This window comes from Oncorhynchus kisutch, unplaced genomic scaffold, assembly GCF_002021735.2.
Source record: "Oncorhynchus kisutch isolate 150728-3 unplaced genomic scaffold, Okis_V2 scaffold787, whole genome shotgun sequence".
Taxonomy (NCBI): Eukaryota; Metazoa; Chordata; class Actinopteri; order Salmoniformes; family Salmonidae; genus Oncorhynchus; species Oncorhynchus kisutch.
This window is the reverse complement of record NW_022262732.1, coordinates 92,818-112,500: the sequence shown is the minus strand read 5'-3', so window position 1 is coordinate 112,500 and position 19,683 is coordinate 92,818. Positions and strand designations below refer to the sequence as shown.

The following is a 19,683-nucleotide window of genomic DNA, read 5'->3' as shown; positions in this document are numbered from 1 at the left end:
TGTGACCAGCCATGTAGTTATTAAAATTGCATGGGAGCTCAGATTGCAGAACAGCGGTATCAAAGACCAAGATGGTTGTGATGCAGCAAACGTGGTTGTCCTCAAAGTCTTCCTGTTGCTTTCATGTAGGCTGATTGATTGTGAACAGTTCCGTTCTGTTTATTGCCTTGACTTGTTCCACATTTTATTACATTACAGCTTTTTTTTTAAACAAATGTAATATACCAATTTATCAACACACAATACCCCATAATGACAAGGCAAAAACAGGTTTGTAGTAATGTTGGTAAGTTTCTTAAAAATTAAAAATGGAAATATCACATTTTACATAAGTGTTCAGACCCTTTACTCAGTACTTTGTTGAAGCACCTTTGGCAGAGATTACAGCCTCAAGTCTTCTTGGATATGATGCTACAAGCTTAACACGCCTGTATTTGGGGAGTTTCTCCTATTCTTCTCTGCAGATCCTATCAAGCTCTGTCAGGTTGGATGAGGAGCGTCGCTGCACAGCTATTTTCAGGTCTCTCCAGAGATGTTCGATCAGGTTCAAGTCTGGTCTCTGGCTGGGCGACTCAAGAACATTCAGAGACTTGTCCCCAAGCCACTCCTTTGTTGTCCTGTTGGAAGGTGAACCTTCGCCCCAGTCTGGGGTCCTGAGTGCTCTCCAGCAGGTTTTCATCAAGAATCTCTCTGTACTTTGCTCTGTTCATCTTTCCCTCGATCCTGACTAGTCTTCCAGTCCCTGCCGCTGAAAAACATCCCCACATCATGATACTGCCACCACCATGCTTCACCGTAGGGATGGTGCCAGGTTTCCTCCAGAAGTGACGCTTGGCATTCAGGCAATCTCGTTTCTCATGGTCTGAGAGTCCTTTAGGTGCCTTTTGGCAAACTCCAAGCGGGCTGTCATGTGCCTTTTACTAAGGAGTGGCTTCTGTCTGGTCACTCTACCATAAATACCTGATTGGTGGAGTGCTGCAGACATGGTTGTCCTTCTGGAAGGTTCTCCCATCTTCACAGAGGAACTCTGGAGCTCTGTCAGAGTGACCATCAGGTTCTTGGTCACCTCCCTGACCAAGGCCCTTCTCCCCTGATTGCTCTATTTGGCCAGGCGGCCAGCTCTAGGAAGAGTCTTGGTGATTCCAAACTTCTTCAATTTTTAAGAATGATGGAGGTCAGTGTGTTCTTGGGGACCTTCAATGCTGCAGAAATGTTTTTGTACCCTTCCCCAGATCTGTGCCTCGACACAATCCTGTCTCGGAGCTCTATGGACAATTCCATCGACCTCATGGCTTGGTTTTTGCTCTGACATGCACTGTCAACTGTGGGACCTTATAAAGACACGTGTGTTCCCTTCCATGTCCAATCAGTTGAATTTACCACAGGTGGACTCCAATCAAGTTGTAGAAACATCTGGAGGATGATCAATGGAAACAGGATGCACCTGAGATCAATTTAGAGTTTAACAGCAAAGGTTCTGAATACTTACATAAGGTATTTCTGTTTTTAATTCTTAATACATTTGCGAACCTGTTTTCGCTTTGTCATTACGGGGAATTGTGTTTAGGTTGATGAGGGAAAACAATTATTTAATCCATTTGTGAATAAAGCTGTAACGTAACACAATGTGGAAAATGTCAAGGGCTCTGAATACATTTCGAATGCACTGTATCTCTGAGCTGACTGCTTTGAGCTGTGGTGGACCAGAGTATGTCAGCATTCCAGCCTGGATCCACACAAGTATTGACCTGCCTGTTGGTTGACTACTAGCTCTGATAGATGCCTCACCCCCAACAGGCTCTCTGCTGTCTCCTCCAGCTAACCTAGCCTACATCTCAACACCCAGACCTATCCCCAACAGACTCTCTGCTGTCTCCAGCTAACCTAGCCTATATCTCAACACCCAGACCTATCCCCAACAGGCTGTCTGCTGTCTCCTCCAGCTAACCTAGCCTACATCTCAACACCCAGACCTATCCCCAACAGACTCTCTGCTGTCTCCAGCTAACCTAGCCTATATCTCAACACCCAGACCTATCCCCAACAGGCTCTCTGCTGTCTCCAGCTAACCTAGCCTACATCTCAACACCCAGACCTATCCCTGTCTCCTCCAGCTAACCTAGCCTACATCTCAACACCCAGACCTATCCCCAACAGACTCTCTGCTGTCTCCTCCCGCTAACCTAGCCAACATCTCAACACCCAGACCTATCCCCAACAGGCTCTCTGCTGTCTCCTCCAGCTAACCTAGCCTACATCTCAACACCCAGACCTATCCCCAACAGACTCTCTGCTGTCTCCTCCCGCTAACCTAGCCAACATCTCAACACCCAGACCTATCCCCAACAGGCTCTCTGCTGTCTCCTCCAGCTAACCTAGCCTACATCTCAACACCCAGACCTATCCCCAACAGACTCTCTGCTGTCTCCTCCCGCTAACCTAGCCAACATCTCAACACCCAGACCTATCCCCAACAGGCTCTCTGCTGTCTCCTCCAGCTAACCTAGCCAACATCTCAACACCCAGACCTACCCCCAACAGGCTCTCTGCTGTCTCCTCCAGCTAACCTAGCCTACATCTCAACACCCAGACCTATCCCCAACAGGCTCTCTGCTGTCTCCTCCAGCTAACCTAGCCTACATCTCAACACCCAGACCTATCCCCAACAGGCTCTCTGCTGTCTCCTCCAGCTAACCTAGCCTACATCTCAACACCCAGACCTATCCCCAACAGGCTCTCTGCTGTCTCCAGCTAACCTAGCCTACATCTCAACACCCAGACCTATCCCTGTCTCCTCCAGCTAACCTAGCCTACATCTCAACACCCAGACCTATCCCCAACAGGCTCTCTGCTGTCTCCAGCTAACCTAGCCTATATCTCAACACCCAGACCTATCCCCAACAGGCTCTCTGCTATCTCCTCCAGCTAACCTAGCCTACATCTCAACAACCAGACCTATCCCCAACAGGCTCTCTGCTGTCTCTTCCCGCTAACCTAGCCAACATCTCAACACCCAGACTTATCCCCAACAGACTCTCTGCTGTCTCCTCCAGCTACCTTATAGCCTATATCTCAACTAGTGGTTAGAGCGATGGGCCAGTAACCGAAAGGTTGCTGGATCGAATCCCAGAGCTGACGAGGTTCAAATCTGTTGTTCTGACCCTGAACAAGGCAGGTAACCCACTGTTCCCCTGGCGCCGAAGACGTGGATGTCGATTTAAGGCAGCCCCCTGCACCTCTCTGATTCAGAGGGGTTGGGTTAAATGCAGAAGACACATTTCAGTTGTACAAATGACTAGGTATCCCCTTTCAACACTGATCCATGCTCCGATCACTGTTCACTCCCTCAGGAGGAATCCCTATTCAAAGTCATGTTCTCAGGCTGTGTTCTCAATAGTGCACTATTCCCTATATAGTGCACTACTCTTGACCAGGGCCCTATATAGAGAATAGGGTGATTTGGGATGCATACATTGAAGGTTAGGTTTTCTCCTGTCTTTGGGCTCAAACCGTCTATCTTACACAGATGTCATCCAAGCTCACTAAGAATTCCACCAAGAGGGCCCTTGATGATAGATGAGAATCTATCGTTGCATGTGGGACACCAGCTCTCTCCTCAGCTGTTATCTGCTGTGCTGGAGACCGACCCATTGAGCAGATGGAGAATCCTAATGAGATGTGTTCAGCAGAATAAAGGGAGGCCTTATTCCCTGACTGGTCTAGTAACCTCCAGAGATGACGAACTGTAGCTGTGTCTGGTTTAGGCCTGTAGACTGTCTCCTCTCCTCAGCTGGTTCTGCAGTAGGACCTAATACACGTGGTTTAGGCCTGTAGACTGTCTCCTCTCCTCAGGTCCCTCAGCTGGTTCCGTAGTAGGACCTAATACATGTGGTTTAGGCCTGTAGACTGTCTCCTCTCCTCAGCTGGTTCTGTAGTAGGACCTAATACATGTGGTTTAGGCCTGTAGACTGTCTCCTCTCCTTAGCTGGTTCTGCAGTAGGACCTAATACATGTGGTTTAGGCCTGTAGACTGTCTCCTCTCCTCAGGTCCCTCAGCTGGTTCTGCAGTAGGACCTAATACATGTGGTTTAGACCTGTAGGCTGTCTCCTCTCCTCAGCTGGTTCTGCAGTAGGACCTAATACATGTGGCTACACTGCCACCACCTGGTGCTTTACCATACTCTCTCTCTCACACACTTGCTTATGGTATAGCTTATGGGTATAAAGCAATGCACAGCACTAAAGCCAGGTTTTGTGTTGAGTAGAGAGCTGAAGCTGAGGAACTACACCCCAGAGGATGAAGAGCTGAAGGAGAGACAGGTGCCCAAGGCCAAACCTGTTTCAGGTGAGACATCGGAAGTGATGAGGAGTTATCTCCAGAGAATAGCTTGGGGAAGGCACTGCTGTGGTGAAAATGTTGAGTACATACAGTACCAGTCAAAAGTTTGGACACACCTACTCATCTTTCTTTATTTGTACATTTATAGTGAATACTACAAAACTTTAAAATAACACCTACGGAATCATGTAGTAACCAAAAAAGTGTTAAACAAATGAAAATATATGTTATATTTGAGATTATTCGAAGTAGCCACACTTTGCCTTGATGACAGCTTTGAACACTCTTGGCACTGAAGAGCCAGTTTCAATTAACAGGTGTGCCTTGTTAAGTTGTGGGTTTTCTTTCCTTCTTAGTGTGTTTGAGACATTCAGTTGTGTTTTGACAAGGTTGGGTGGTATACAGAAGATGGCCCTATTTGGTAAAAGACCAAGTCAATATTATGACAAGAACAACTCAAATAAGCAAAGAGAAATGACAATCAAGTGCTATGATGAAACTGTCTCTCATGAGGACCGTCACAGGAAAGGAAGACCCAGAGTTACCTCTGCTGCAGAGGATAAGTTACTAGCCTCAGAAATTGCAGCCCAATTAAATGTTTCAGAGTTCAAGTAACAGACACATCTCAACATTAAGTGTTCAGAGGAGACTGTGTGAATCAGGCCTTCATGGTCGAATTGCTGCAAAGAAACCAGTACTAAAGGACAACAATAAGAAGAGACTTGCTTGGGCCAAGAAACATGAGCAATGGATGTTTGACCGGTGGAAATCTGCCCTTTGGTCTGATGAGTCCAAATTTGACATTTTTGGTTCCAACCGCCGTGTCGTTGTGAGACGCAGAGTAGGTGAACGGATGATCTCCGCATGTGTGGTTTCCACCGTGAAGCATGGAGGAGGAGGTGTGGGGGTGCTTTGTTGGTGACACTGTCTGGGATTTATTTTGAATTCAAGGCACATTTAACCAGCATGGCTACAACAGCATTCTGCAGCGATACGCCATCCCATCTGGTTTGGGCTTAGTGGGGAATATCATTTGTTTTTCGACAGGACAATGACCCAACACACCTCTAGGCTGTGTAAGGGCTATTTGACCAAGAAAGAGAGTGATGTAGTGCTGCATCAGATGACCTGACCTCCACAATCACCCGACCTCAACCCAATTGAGATGGTTTGGGATGAGTTGGACCGCAGAGTGAAGGAAAAGCATCCAACAAGTGCTCAGCATATGTGGGAACTCCTTCAAGACTGTTGGAAAAGCATTCCTGGTGAAGATGGTTGAGAGAATACCAAGAGTATGCAAAGCTGTCATCAAGGCAAAAGGTGGCTACTTTGAAGAACCTAACATTTTTTAAATATATTTAGATTTGTTTAACACTTTTTTGGTTACTACATGATTCCATATGTGTAATTTCATAGTTTTAATGTCTTCACTATTATTCTACAATGTATAAAATAGTAAAAAATAAAGAGAAACCCTTGAATGAGTAGCTGTGTCCAAACCTTTGACTGGTGCTGTAACTACTACAGGATGCAGCTGTACATAAGACATGCTTTGTGTTGTTCCAGTGGAGGAGAAAGTGAAGGAGCAGCTAGATGCAGCGAAACCAGAGTCAGTCATTGAAGAAGTGGTAAGTAGTGATCTTTAAATAGTTCAGATATCCAAAGCCCTCTGTGATAAGTTAGTAGATAGTCTACTGTTTTGATTAGTGTTCATGTTAAGTTTCCACCATGTGATCATATTTCCTCCGTAGGATTTGGCCAACCTAGCCCCCAGGAAGCCTGACTGGTAAGACATTTTCACTAAGAAGTTATACTTCATAGTAGAACAAAGTCTAATTCTTGGTTAATTTCCGTATGCCTTGTTGTTGTGGTCTAATATCCTGTTTCTGATTGAAGGGATTTGAAACGAGACGTGGCGAAGAAGCTGGAGAAGCTGGAGAGGAGAACACAGAAGGCCATCGCTGAACTTATCCGTGAGTTTATTGTATTAAATACAGTGGATGTTATGCTGGGACCAGATATGACTGGTCTGAACATGGAGTTAGTGACTGTATCAGACTATATATGACTGGTCTGACTGTATCAGACTATATATGACTGGTCTGAACATGGAGTTAGTGACTGTATCAGACTATATATGACTGGTCTGAACATGGAGTTAGTGACTGTATCAGACTATATATGACTGGTCTGACTGTATCAGACTATATATGACTGGTCTGACTGTATCAGACTATATATATGACTGGTCTGAACATGGAGTTAGTGACTGTATCACACTATATATGACTGGTCTGACTGTATCAGACTATATATGACTGGTCTGACTGTATCAGACTATATATGACTGGTCTGAACATGGAGTTAGTGACTATATCAGACTATATATGACTGGTCTGACTGTATCAGACTATATATGACTGGTCTGAACATGGAGTTAGTGACTGTATCAGACTATATATGACTGGTCTGACTGTATCAGACTATATATGACTGGTCTGAACATGGAGTTAGTGACTATATCAGACTATATATGACTGGTCTGAACATGGAGTTAGTGACTGTATCAGACTATATATGACTGGTCTGAACATGGAGTTACTCACTGTATCAGACTAATTGCTCTGTGGATTCCAGAGTTCAGGGAGGCTTGACGTGATTCCTCTACTCTTCCTGTGATCTACATTCTCAGAATAGATTTGGCTTCGGCCCACATATTCCATCAGAAAGCACCAAGGGATAGATTCAGTCTGGAGGGGCTGTAAACGGTCTAAAATGGGCCGTTCCAGGTGTTTTGTTGTGAAATGATAAACATGGTAGGAGCTAAAGACAATGAAGAATACATGGTGACAGCAGCTTGGGCACTACAGTTATGTCTCCTCTACGCCAATATCAGCTCGTTTGTATTTTGTGCAACACCCTTTTCTGAAGTATAGATATGTGTGTGTGTCCAGGTGATCGTCTGAAAGGCAGCGAGGAGGAGCTGGCTGGAGCTGTAGGAGCCATAGGGGTCACAGCAGAGGGGGACTCAGACTGACCCCTTAATCCAGAGACACACCACGCGACCCTGGGTCTGACCCTACCAATGTGTCGGTTCCTGTTCTGTTCAGATGAATGTTTATTGTGGGAATCGGAGGCTTTTGGTTTCCGTAGCTGTTAAAGCTACTGGGGAGTGTGAATATGCCAGTTAGATGTGTCATCTTGATGACCTCTGAACTCTAGTCCTAGTACGCGTCACAAATGACATCCTATTCCCTATATAGATCACTACTTTTGACAAGTAGCGTGCTAGATAGGGAGTAGGGTGCCATTTGGGATGCAGAGCCTGTGTGAAAGTCCGACCAGACTTTGTCAGTGTAGTGCTAGCTAGAGGATCATTGGGGACTGTTGGATACAGCTGTTGTAAGGATCGTCTGTTATTCATGTGTCTTTTTAATTATATTTTTCCAGTAAAATGATTTTTCTAACATTTGTGTCTTGTGACCTTTTCTGTTGAGACTATAAAATAGACAACACAGAAGGAGTTCCCCCACATTTTATTTTCATTCCAAATTTATTTTGAAAATCAGCTGAAAACTGATCCTTAACCAATCAGATTGTAAAGTGACCCTAATCCACTTGTATAATAAGTTACTGCAACAGGAAATGCATTGCTACTCTATTGACATAAAATATACTATTAACCCAACAGTTTACTGTCGGGTTCAACTACGATGGAAAACAGACTACAATGAACAAAGACATTTTTGGTATGATGATATTTCAGTAATTATACATCTAAAGCACCTAAATTGGCCTGAAAAGCACAAAGTGCTTCCCACCAGTCCCCGAAACACACCAAGTTTCTCTATCAAAGGAGGCTACAGATGTAGGATCTTAATTTGAGCCAGGTTGCTACAGCAGGAAAATAATCCTGTAGCAACAGGAGATGTGAATTATTCGGTGGATTATAATTAATGGACTTTTTTTTTGTAAGGGTTGATTACATTGCTCATAATGGAAAATCAAGTCATGAATGGAAATGACAAATACATTACAAGTTTTATGTTTCCTACGTTGCAGGATGGTTCTCTTGCAACAGGGTGATCTAAGATCCTACATCTGCATTGCAGGATGGTTCTCCTGCAACAGGGTGATCTAAGATCCTACATCTGCATTGCAGGATGGTTCTCCTGCAACAGGGTGATCTAACATCCTACATCTGCATTGCAGGATGGTTCTCCTGCAACAGGGTGATCTAACATCCTACATCTGCATTGCACATATTATAACAGCACTTTGTTATTTATCATATTGTCACACAGGGCTAGCTACCTACTTCACTCTCCGTCTGCGTTCCAAATAGCACCCCTGGGCCCATAGGGTTCTGGTCAGAAGTAGGGTACTATATAGGGAACAGGGTAACATTTGGGACGCAAAGAGGTAATTGCTCACTTCACTGAAAGCCAGTGAATTAGGCCGTATGAGAGAGATACGATAACACCCACAAACCGCTTTTTCCAACTTCACAATAATGACACATTTTGTGATATAGGTCATCATTGAAAGTTGGTATAGCCTTCACTCTGGTCCATGGAGGTAACATGCCCCCTGCTGAGACTTCAGCAGGCCACACTAACACTCTGGACCAGAGACTACCTGAAGGTAGCTGTACTAACACCCTGGACCAGAGACTACCTGAAGGTAGCTGTACTAACACCCTGGACCAGAGACTACCTGAAGGTAGCTGTACTAACACCCTGGACCAGAGCTAGTACAGCCCAATCCATCACTTACACAAAACTCAGATTGATCCTACACACTACAGTACCTTTTTAAGATAGGCCATGTCTATATTGGAATCAAAGAAGCTCACGTGTTATCATATAGAAGATATAGCTTGATAATTAATACTGTAAGAATAGAACAGCACAGATGTGTATCTACTGTGACACTCCTCTCTTAGAGAACATATTTCATTAAGGTGCAACATCTCTAAGCATTGTGATGGTGGAAATAGCATTCAAGGCCTGTATTCCCAAAATGTCTCTGAGTAGAAGTGCTGATCTAGGATCAGTTTTGCCTCTCAGGTCATAATGAAGACGGTTATAATAACTACAGGGACTTCCTGATCCTAGACCAACACTCATATTCTGAGATGCTTGAAACATACAACCCCTGATGAAGAACTCATGGCAATTCAGTCAAAGGAAACAGCATTTTTTGTTTAGTTGTGGTTCTAGTAGGACGTTTCAAAGGTAGAGGTTGTCTTGGCACTCGGGTTAGTGTGTTGTTGATGATGATGTCATACTGGTTGGTGCATCATGCAGATGAGCTGATGACACGGGCCTTTTCTGAACAGCAGCAGACAGGAGACCGTAGAGACTTCTTATCTGAACAGCAGCAGACAGGAGACCGTAGAGACTTCTTATCTGAACAGCAGCAGAGAGGAGACCGTAGAGACTTCTTATCTGAACAGGAGCAGACAGGAGACAGTAGAGACTTCTTATCTGAACAGGAGCAGACAGGAGACAGTAGAGACTTCTTATCTGAACAGAAGCAGACAGGAGACCGTAGAGACTTCTTATCTGAACAGAAGCAGACAGGAGACCGTAGAGACTTCTTATCTGAACAGGAGCAGACAGGAGACCGTAGAGACTTCTTATCTGAACAGGAGCAGACAGGAGACCGTAGAGACTTCTTATCTGAACAGGAGCAGACAGGAGACCGTAGAGACTTCTTATCTGAACAGGAGCAGACGGGAGACAGTAGAGACATCCTATCCCTTCAATCTTATCTGTTATCCTGATGACGTTGTCACGGAGACCTCAAGTCATAGCCCTTCTTTATCAGGATAATTTTAGACTCAGCTGGGGTCTGTTCAGGAGGGTGTAACGTTACAGCTGGGGTCTGTTCAGGAGAGTGTAACGTTACAGCTGGGGTCTGTTCAGGAGGATGTAACGTTACAGCTGGGGTCTGTTCAGGAGAGTGTAACGTTACAGCTGGGGTCTGTTCAGGAGGGTGTAACGTTACAGCTGGGGTCTGTTCAGGAGAGTGTAACGTTACAGCTGGGGTCTGTTCAGGAGAGTGTAACGTTACAGCTGGGGTCTGTTCAGGAGGATGTAACGTTACAGCTGGGGTCTGTTCAGGAGGATGTAACGTTACAGCTGGGGTCTGTTCAGGAGGATGTAACGTTACAGCTGGGGTCTGTTCAGGAGGATGTAACGTTACAGCTGGGGTCTGTTCAGGAGAGTGTAACGTTACAGCTGGGGTCTGTTCAGGAGGATGTAACGTTACAGCTGGGGTCTGTTCAGGAGGATGTAACGTTACAGAACGTTCAACAGACATGACATCACAGGAGGCTGCTGAGGGGAGGACGGCTCATAATAAGGTCCGAAACGGAGCGAATGGAATGGCATCAAACACCTGGAAACCATGTGTTCTCCCCAATTAAGGTGCCACCAACCTCCTGTGCATGACATGAACAGACATTATGATCGGTAGACTAGAGAATCTGCAATATTCTCAATATTTAATCTCACTGAATACACACCTGGTAGCTTTTATACTGACTGACTGACAAACAGACTGATAGTTTGACTGACTGGCTGGCTGACTGGCTGACTGGTGAACTGATAGGCTGACTGGTGAACTGATAGACTGACTGGCTGACTGGTGAACTGATAGACTGACTGGCTGACTGGTGAACTGATAGACTGACTGGCTGACTGGTGAACTGATAGACTGACTGGCTGACTGACTGGCTGGCTGACTGGTGAACTGATAGACTGACTGGTGAACTGATAGACTGACTGGCTGACTGGGCAGAGGGGGTTGTTTGTTGTTGTTATTGCTTGTTGATGTATTTGGTTGGCTGCGTGTCTGTTGAGACCCTGGAGTCCTGGTCGTCCATGGGAACAGGAAGTTGGATGACTTCAGGAAGGGGAGTTCTAGTCACACTGATGGCTTCCCCCTCCTCTCTGTATCTTCCTGGCCGCAGGCCCCAGCTCCACCTTACAAACCCTCTCAGCAAACTTCAGAGAACACATGGTCTCTCCCACGTTACTCTCCAGAGCAGACACCTGGAGGAGGACCAGAGCATCAGAGAGGACACTTCCAGACAGATATGACAGTATAATCAGTGTGTTTGATATAGTGTACTGTATGTTGTGTAAGCCAGGCTGCACCACCTTAGCCTAGTTGTCTTGTAATGTGTAGGCTAAATACAGTATGGACTTCTCCATTCAGAATGCCAGCCAGCCCTATGAGTATACATATAGATGGATATAATCTGTGTGTATCAGACGTACTGTACTGTCCTGAGTCCCTACCTGCACCACCATGGCCGTCTTGTTGCCCTTGCCCAGTGAGTCCTGCAGCAGGTATGTGAGGCGACTGTTTCTGAAGGGGATGTGTTTCTCCTTCCCCCTCAGAGCCTGGATAACGTCCCCCAGAGCCAGCAGGGAGCGGTTGATGTTCTGGGCCTCCTTCAGCCTCTCTCCCTCAGCTCCTGACTTCCAGACCCTCTCAGAGCCAGCCAGGTCCACCAGGTTCAACTTGCCTGCAGATGTCACAAAACATAATCACCCGTTAACATAACATTTTCTGGTCCCTTGAATCGTGTCAATATTTGGAACCGGCCCACTTGCCAAATGACTAGTGCAACCCGGACGAAACACACATCGCCGACGAACGCTGAAAAGCAGCGGGTGTCGATGAACGGTGGTGATTCAGCATGTAGAATCGCGTGATGAACAGAAAATGACAGCCGCTGTTCTGATCACAGGCAATAGGGCAGCCACCTGGTGCTTCTAACGGTTAGTTGGCACTGTGTGTCCCGTCTCTAAGGTGTGACGTACCTGTGGTCTTGGCCCCGCTGGCCAGGTCAGTCCCCAGCACAGTGATCATGAGGAGGGCATGAGAACGAGAGCTGTGCTGGTTCATCTGGGTCCCGAAGGTGATCCTGTTACGACGCGCCTGCGCCAGAAGCTACACAGGAAGTGACAGATTTCATGGAAATGTCATATAGAATTATAGGAAACTTGCACGTGGCATATTTTCATATGATTGTATACACTTTCCCATTATAGTAAATGAACCATTAGGGTTCTGATGGAGATGTATGGCTCAGTAGGTAGGTGCACGGCTCAGCAGGTAGAGCACGGCTCTTGCAACACCAGGATTGTGGGTTCTATTCCCTGGGCAACCCATACGTAAAATGTTTGCCGTCTGTTAAATGGCTTAATACAGTATATTAAATTATTATCAAATTCGAGGTCGAAAAGTCAAGGAAATGATCTATTGATATAGTTGGAGAAATCAGTCTCACTGAAAAAAGTATACAGTTGCCAAATTCCGGTAACTCTCCCCAAATTCCCAGTTTTTCCAGAAATAATGGTTGGAAGATTCTACCAATCAGCAGGGAATAAACAGGAACTCTCTGGAAAGTTACCAGGACTTTCACCCTGAGAAAAATAAATGTGAGTCTCCTCACTTTCTTGATGTGTTGGAAGCTCTTGACCTCTATGAGCCGGAGTCCAGGGACGTGCAGCTGTCCTGTTCCGTCTGGGTTGATCTTAATGTCCAGCTTCTCTCCATCCTTACTCAGCAGGTCTCTGGGGACAGAACAGGAACAGGAAGTTAGAAAGTAGCTCTATTGTCAGTTTATCACATCACTAACACTAACTTAAAGCACTTTTCATATATTTAAGTCCTAGGCCTCATTTACTAATATAAAACAATATAGTAGCACAAATATAAAACGGAAGACTCGAATAATGAATCATAAAACATATCACCACTTCTAAATGCTGGGATATTTTTCTGCCAGTCATTGAGAGGGAAGGAGAGCAGCTGGGAAGGTACCTGAGCACCTCGTTGTAGATCTCCACAGAGCTGACAGTCACGGTGTACGTCCACATGTCCTTCCTGTCCTCTATCTCACTAAACAGGTGTTTCAGAGCACGCTGGTTGATGCCTGGGTTCTCTGTGCTGCCCTGACGACAACAAAGGATGGAGATTTTGTTACAACGAGTCAATTTCAATCAAATATTCAGCCTTATTTAACAACAACACATTTATAAACCTTACATTACACATTCGTATGCAGTGCTACAACACACCTCCATGGTGTAGGTCTTCCCAGAGCCAGTCTGCCCATAGGCAAAGATGCAGACGTGATATCCATCTATACAGGATGTCACAAGAGGCTCGATCTCCTGGAAGACCTTAGACACAGTAGAAAACCAAAGGTTAGCGAGGGTGTATCGTTCACAGTCACTGCTGTTTTTGAGTCACACCACAGAAACTGAAATACCACCCCTGAGCCATCATGGCGTCCACTCATTTAAATAGATAGAGAAGTGACAGCACTGTGTCTCGTAATGGAGGCTGAGTTTCTCAGTACCTCTTCCTGAGTGGCCTGAGGGTGGAAGACACGGTCCAGTTCAAAGTCATGGCTTCGGCCCTGCCCTTTCAGCACGGAGAGAGCTGATTCGTTGTTGGGGTCCGTGGTTACCACCACCGATTGGCCCTCCTCATGCTGGTCCTCCTTCAGAACCGGCTTCACACGGCACAGCACACGGATGTTGCCTAGCAACAATGACAGTTTATTTTAATAATGATACAGAGTTATATATAATTGCCTTTTTTTTCAATAGAACAAAGAGACTCGCTCCTCCAGTCTCTTCCTTCATCTGGACGTTGTTTCACCATACCTTTGAGCTCGACCAGCTGCTCGTGGTACTTCCTCCGCAGTGCCACCTCCTTCCTGTACTTCTCCAGGAGGTCCTTGTTGGCCTCCGACATCTCACTCATAGCTGCTGATATCTACACAGACAGGCCAGAGATAAACGGTGAAATCTCACTCATAGCTGCTGATATCTACACAGACAGGCCAGAGATAAACAGTGAAATCTCACTCATAGCTGCTGATATCTACACAGACAGGCCAGAGATAAACGGTGAAATCTCACTCATAGCTGCTGATATCTACACAGACAGGCCAGAGATAAATGGTGAAATCTCACTCATAGCTGCTGATATCTACACAGACAGGCCAGAGATAAACGGTGAAATCTCACTCATAGCTGCTGATATCTACACAAACAGGCCAGAGATAAACGGTGAAATCTCACTCATAGCTGCTGATATCTACACAGACAGGCCAGAGATAAATGGTGAAATCTCACTCATAGCTGCTGATATCTACACAGACAGGCCAGAGATAAACGGTGAAATCTCACTCATAGCTGCTGATATCTACACAAACAGGCCAGAGATAAATGGTGAAATCTCACTCATAGCTGCTGATATCTACACAAACAGGCCAGAGATAAATGGTGAAATCTCACTCATAGCTGCTGATATCTACACAGACAGGCCAGAGATAAATGGTGAAATCTCACTCATAGCTGCTGATATCTACACAAACAGGCCAGAGATAAACAGTGAAATCTCACTCATAGCTGCTGATATCTACACAGACAGGCCAGAGATAAATGGTGAAATCTCACTCATAGCTGCTGATATCTACACAAACAGGCCAGAGATAAACGGTGAAATCTCACTCATAGCTGCTGATATCTACATAGACAGGCCAGAGCTAAACGGTGAAATCGCACTCATAGCTGCTGATATCTACACAAACAGGCCAGAGATAAACGGTGAAATCTCACTCATAGCTGCTGATATCTACACAAACAGGCCAGAGATAAACGGTGAAATCTCACTCATAGCTGCTGATATCTACACAAACAGGCCAGAGATAAACGGTTAAATCTCACTCATAGCTGCTGATATCTACACAGACAGGCCAGAGATAAACGGTGAAATCTCACTCATAGCTGCTGATATCTACACAGACAGGCCAGAGATAAATGGTGAAATCTCACTCATAGCTGCTGATATCTACACAAACAGGCCAGAGATAAACGGTGAAATCTCACTCATAGCTGCTGATATCTACACAAACAGGCCAGAGATAAACGGTGAAATCTCACTCATAGCTGCTGATATCTACACAGACAGGCCAGAGATAAACGGTGAAATCTCACTCATAGCTGCTGATATCTACACAGACAGGCCAGAGATAAATGGTGAAATCTCACTCATAGCTGCTGATATCTACACAGACAGGCCAGAGATAAACGGTGAAATCTCACTCATAGCTGCTGATATCTACACAGACAGGCCAGAGATAAACGGTGAAATCTCACTCATAGCTGCTGATATCTACACAGACAGGCCAGAGATAAACGATGAAATCTCACTCATAGCTGCTGATATCTACACAGACAGGCCAGAGATAAACGGTGAAATCTCACTCATAGCTGCTGATATCTACACAGACAGGCCAGAGATAAATGGTGAAATCTCACTCATAGCTGCTGATATCTACACAGACAGGCCAGAGATAAATGGTGAACACACACCACACCTTTTCAGCTTGGCCTTTAATTAATGTTACATCTTTACTGTAACTTCAGACATCGTTTTCTCTTTACATCTTTTCTGCTGCCTTCTGTTTGGTTTTTTATCTCTTTCATTTGATTTACAGTTTTGTGGGTTTAAATTTCACTTTAAATAAAGTTTGATTTGACTTGAAACAACGCTGGTTAATCCAGCAGCAGTGTTTTGTGGGACCTGTTTCTTGGCGTCGGTGATGGCTGCTCCGTAGAAGTCGGAGAAGTTGCGGACCTGGCTCCTCAGGCTGGCATAGTCTGTCTTCATGGTGCGCAGGGTCGGAGGGAGCGCTGTCAGACGCTTCTGCAGGTCTGCCATAGGACACACACACACACACACACACACACACACACACACACACACACACACACACACACACACACACACACACACACACACACACACACACACACACACACACACACACACACACACACACACACACACACACACACACACACACACACACACACACACACACACACACACACACACACACACACACACACACACACACACACACACACACACACACACAGAGAGAGAAAGAAAGAAAGAAAGACTGTCACAGATGCTCAATGGTGATGTGATGAGCATGAAGCACAACATCCTATAAATCAACAGCGCTCCCAGATTCAACAAGCCCATCATGGCATATCTGCACAGCCTGTAGAAGCTTCTGAAGGTTGTATTAGATGGGACTCACTAAAGAACTGGTCCTGCAGGCTCTGGAAGTGTTCTACGGAGCAGGTCGCTGCAGCCTTTACAGCCTCCTCCTTCTTCTCCTCCAGGTGACCTATCTCCTTCAGCAGTTCCTCCTGTAGTACACTGATCTCCCGCTCGTACGCTGCAATCTGGGAGAGGTAGTCCCATTCACATTCAGCATATGATGATGAGGTTCATGAATTGGAATGCGTCCCAAATGCCACCCTGCTCCCTATTTTGTTCACTACTTTAGACCAGGACCCATTGGGCTCCAGCCAACATGGGCCCAGTAGTCCGTGACATAGGGAATAGGATGCCATAGTGGATGCAAACAATACCTTGCATAGCTTGGTAGGAATGAAGGTTACTATTATACACTTTAGTTTCTTCTTCTGGTTAGTAATTTAACTGTTAAATCTCGTCATTGTGAACTTTGAAGTAGAATTTAAAAAAATCTCAGGAATGGAATATTTCTTCATGAATATTTCACAGAACATATTGACCTTTTTCTGAGGACGTTCAAACCAATACGGTGACTTTTCATTGGTTCTCACCTTGCGTTGCAGGTGACTTTTCATTGGTTCTCACCTTATGTTGCAGGTGACTTTTCATTGGTTCTCACCTTGTGTTGCAGGCGACTTTTCATTGGTTCTCACCTTGTGTTGCATGTGACTTTTCATTGGTTCTCACCTTGTGTTGCAGGTGACTTTTCATTGGTTCTCACCTTGTGTTGCAGGTGACTTTTCATTGGTTCTCACCTTGTGTTGCAGGGGACTTTTCATTGGTTCTCACCTTGTGTTGCAGATGACTTTTCATTGGTTCTCACCTTCTGTTGCAGGTTACTTTTCATTGGTTCTCACCTTGTGTTGCAGGTTACAGCTGAATTCATCTGACTTCCTGATGTGCTCCTCCAGTTGTCTGCACTTCTCATTCTGATTGGTCAGTTTCTCTGAAAGCTGCTCGTTCCTCTCTCTGGCCTCAGCCAACTGCCTCAGCGTCGCCGGTGACTCCACCTCCACAGTTTGAGTAACAATCTGTCCGGGAAAATATCAATGAAGGTTATAACTTTATTTAATATAAATCCATTTATTCAACAAGACCAGTTTCTGATTCCAAACAATCAGACAATCATAACAGTTTTATCAGATTCATTTGAATGAATCCGGGACCGAGTGGCGCAGCAGTCTAAGGCACTGTATCGCAGTGTTAGAGGCATCACTACAGACCCGGGTTCGATCCCGGGCTGTATCACAACCGGCTGTGATCGGGAGTCCCATAGGGCGGGGCACAATTGTCCGGGTTAGGGAAGGGTTTGGCCGGGTAGGCCATCATTTTAAATAAGAATTTGTTCTTAACTGACTTGCCTAGTTAAATAAAGGTACAATAAGAGAATGAGGAGGTATTGTATATACAGCAAGGTGTCTTTTTCAGACAATCCCTACCTTGACCTGTGGCTCTTTGGCCCTCTCTTTATCCAGCTCTAGCTGCAGCTCCCTCACTCTCTCCTCTCTTCTCCTCTGCTCCTCTCCTCTCCTCCACTCGCTTTGTTCGCTCTGTCGCTCCAGGTGAGACAGCTGATCAGCCCTCTGCTGCAGGGAACTCTCCAGGTGCTGCACCCGGCTGCGCAGGTTCTCATTCTCCTACAGGGGGAGACAGAGAGCACCGTTAGAGAGAACATTCTCCTACAGGGGGAGACAGAGAGCACCGTTAGAGAGAACATTCTCCTACAGGGGGAGACAGAGAGCAACGTTAGAGAGAACATTCTCCTACAGGGGAGACAGAGAGCAACGTTAGAGAGAACATTCTCCTACAGGGGGAGACAGAGAGCACCGTTAGAGAGAACAATCTCCTACAGGGGGGGAGACAGAGCACCGTTAGAGAGAACAATCTCCTACAGGGGGGGAGACAGAGCACCGTTAGAGAGAACATTCTCCTACAGGGGGAGACAGAGAGCAACGTTAGAGAGAACATTCTCCTACAGGGGGAGACAGAGAGCACCGTTAGAGAGAACATTCTCCTACAGGGGGAGACAGAGAGCACCGTTAGAGAGAACATTCTCCTATAGGGGGAGACAGAGAGCACAGTTAGAGAGAACATTCTCCTACAGGGGGAGACACAGAGCACCGTTAGAGAGAACATTCTCCTACAGGGGGAGACAGAGCACCGTTAGAGAGAACATTCTCCTACAGGGGGAGACACAGAGCACCGTTAGAGAGAACATTCTCCTACAGGGGGAGACAGAGAGCACCGTTAGAGAGAACATTCTCCTACAGGGGGAGACAGAGCACCGTTAGAGAGAACATTCTCCTACAGGGGGAGACAGAGAGCACCGTTAGAGAGAACATTCTCCTACAGGGGGAGACAGAGCACCGTTAGAGAGAACATTCTCCTACAGGGGGAGACAGAGCACCGTTAGAGAGAACATTCTCCTACAGGGGGAGACAGAGAGCACTGTTAGAGAGAACATTCTCCTACAGGGGGAGACAGAGAGCACCGTTAGAGAGAACATTCTCCTATAGGGGGAGACAGAGAGCACAGTTAGAGAGAACATTCTCCTACAGGGGGAGACACAGAGCACCGTTAGAGAGAACATTCTCCTACAGGGGGAGACAGAGCACCGTTAGAGAGAACATTCTCCTACAGGGGGAGACACAGAGCACCGTTAGAGAGAACATTCTCCTACAGGGGGAGACAGAGAGCACCGTTAGAGAGAACATTCTCCTACAGGGGGAGACAGAGCACCGTTAGAGAGAACATTCTCCTACAGGGGGAGACAGAGAGCACCGTTAGAGAGAACATTCTCCTACAGGGGGAGACAGAGCACCGTTAGAGAGAACATTCTCCTACAGGGGGAGACAGAGCACCGTTAGAGAGAACATTCTCCTACAGGGGGAGACAGAGAGCACTGTTAGAGAGAACATTCTCCTACAGGGGGAGACAGAGAGCACAGTTAGAGAGAACATTCTCCTACAGGTGGAGACAGAGAGCACCGTTAGAGAGAACATTCTCCTACAGGGGGAGACAGAGCACCGTTAGAGAGAACATTCTCCTACAGGGGGACACAGAGCACCGTTAGAGAGAACATTCTCCTACAGGGGGAGGCAGAGCACCGCTAGAGAGAACATTCTCCTACAGGGGGAGACAAAGAGCAAGACCATATTCACATATAAATGTGTGTTATAGATCTGTCATTCTCA

At 45.9% G+C, this 19,683-nt stretch overlaps 2 protein-coding genes across 2 annotated transcripts in view; one reads left to right on the top strand and one right to left on the bottom strand.

The window, feature by feature from the left end:
- LOC116352797 (coiled-coil domain-containing protein 12) overlaps window positions 1-7,808 on the top strand; it is a 28,825-nt gene extending 21,017 nt beyond the window's left edge. The window contains exons 3-7 of the mRNA XM_031816400.1: window positions 4,266-4,345; window positions 5,906-5,967; window positions 6,091-6,125; window positions 6,236-6,312; window positions 7,294-7,808. Of these exons, the coding sequence (XP_031672260.1) occupies window positions 4,266-4,345; window positions 5,906-5,967; window positions 6,091-6,125; window positions 6,236-6,312; window positions 7,294-7,376 (337 nt within the window). The 3' untranslated portion in view covers window positions 7,377-7,808. The remainder of the gene's footprint in view (window positions 1-4,265; window positions 4,346-5,905; window positions 5,968-6,090; window positions 6,126-6,235; window positions 6,313-7,293) is intronic.
- A 50-nt stretch (window positions 7,809-7,858) lies between these two features.
- Window positions 7,859-19,683, bottom strand: part of LOC109879830 (kinesin-like protein KIFC3) — a 35,695-nt gene continuing 23,870 nt past the window's right edge. Inside the window, exons 9-20 of the mRNA XM_031816401.1 lie at window positions 17,929-18,126; window positions 17,347-17,520; window positions 16,488-16,635; window positions 15,962-16,092; window positions 14,035-14,146; window positions 13,725-13,909; window positions 13,441-13,545; window positions 13,184-13,314; window positions 12,813-12,933; window positions 12,178-12,307; window positions 11,650-11,879; window positions 7,859-11,400 (exon numbers count right to left, since the gene is read on the bottom strand). Of these exons, the coding sequence (XP_031672261.1) occupies window positions 11,269-11,400; window positions 11,650-11,879; window positions 12,178-12,307; window positions 12,813-12,933; window positions 13,184-13,314; window positions 13,441-13,545; window positions 13,725-13,909; window positions 14,035-14,146; window positions 15,962-16,092; window positions 16,488-16,635; window positions 17,347-17,520; window positions 17,929-18,126 (1,797 nt within the window). The 3' untranslated portion in view covers window positions 7,859-11,268. The remainder of the gene's footprint in view (window positions 11,401-11,649; window positions 11,880-12,177; window positions 12,308-12,812; window positions 12,934-13,183; window positions 13,315-13,440; window positions 13,546-13,724; window positions 13,910-14,034; window positions 14,147-15,961; window positions 16,093-16,487; window positions 16,636-17,346; window positions 17,521-17,928; window positions 18,127-19,683) is intronic.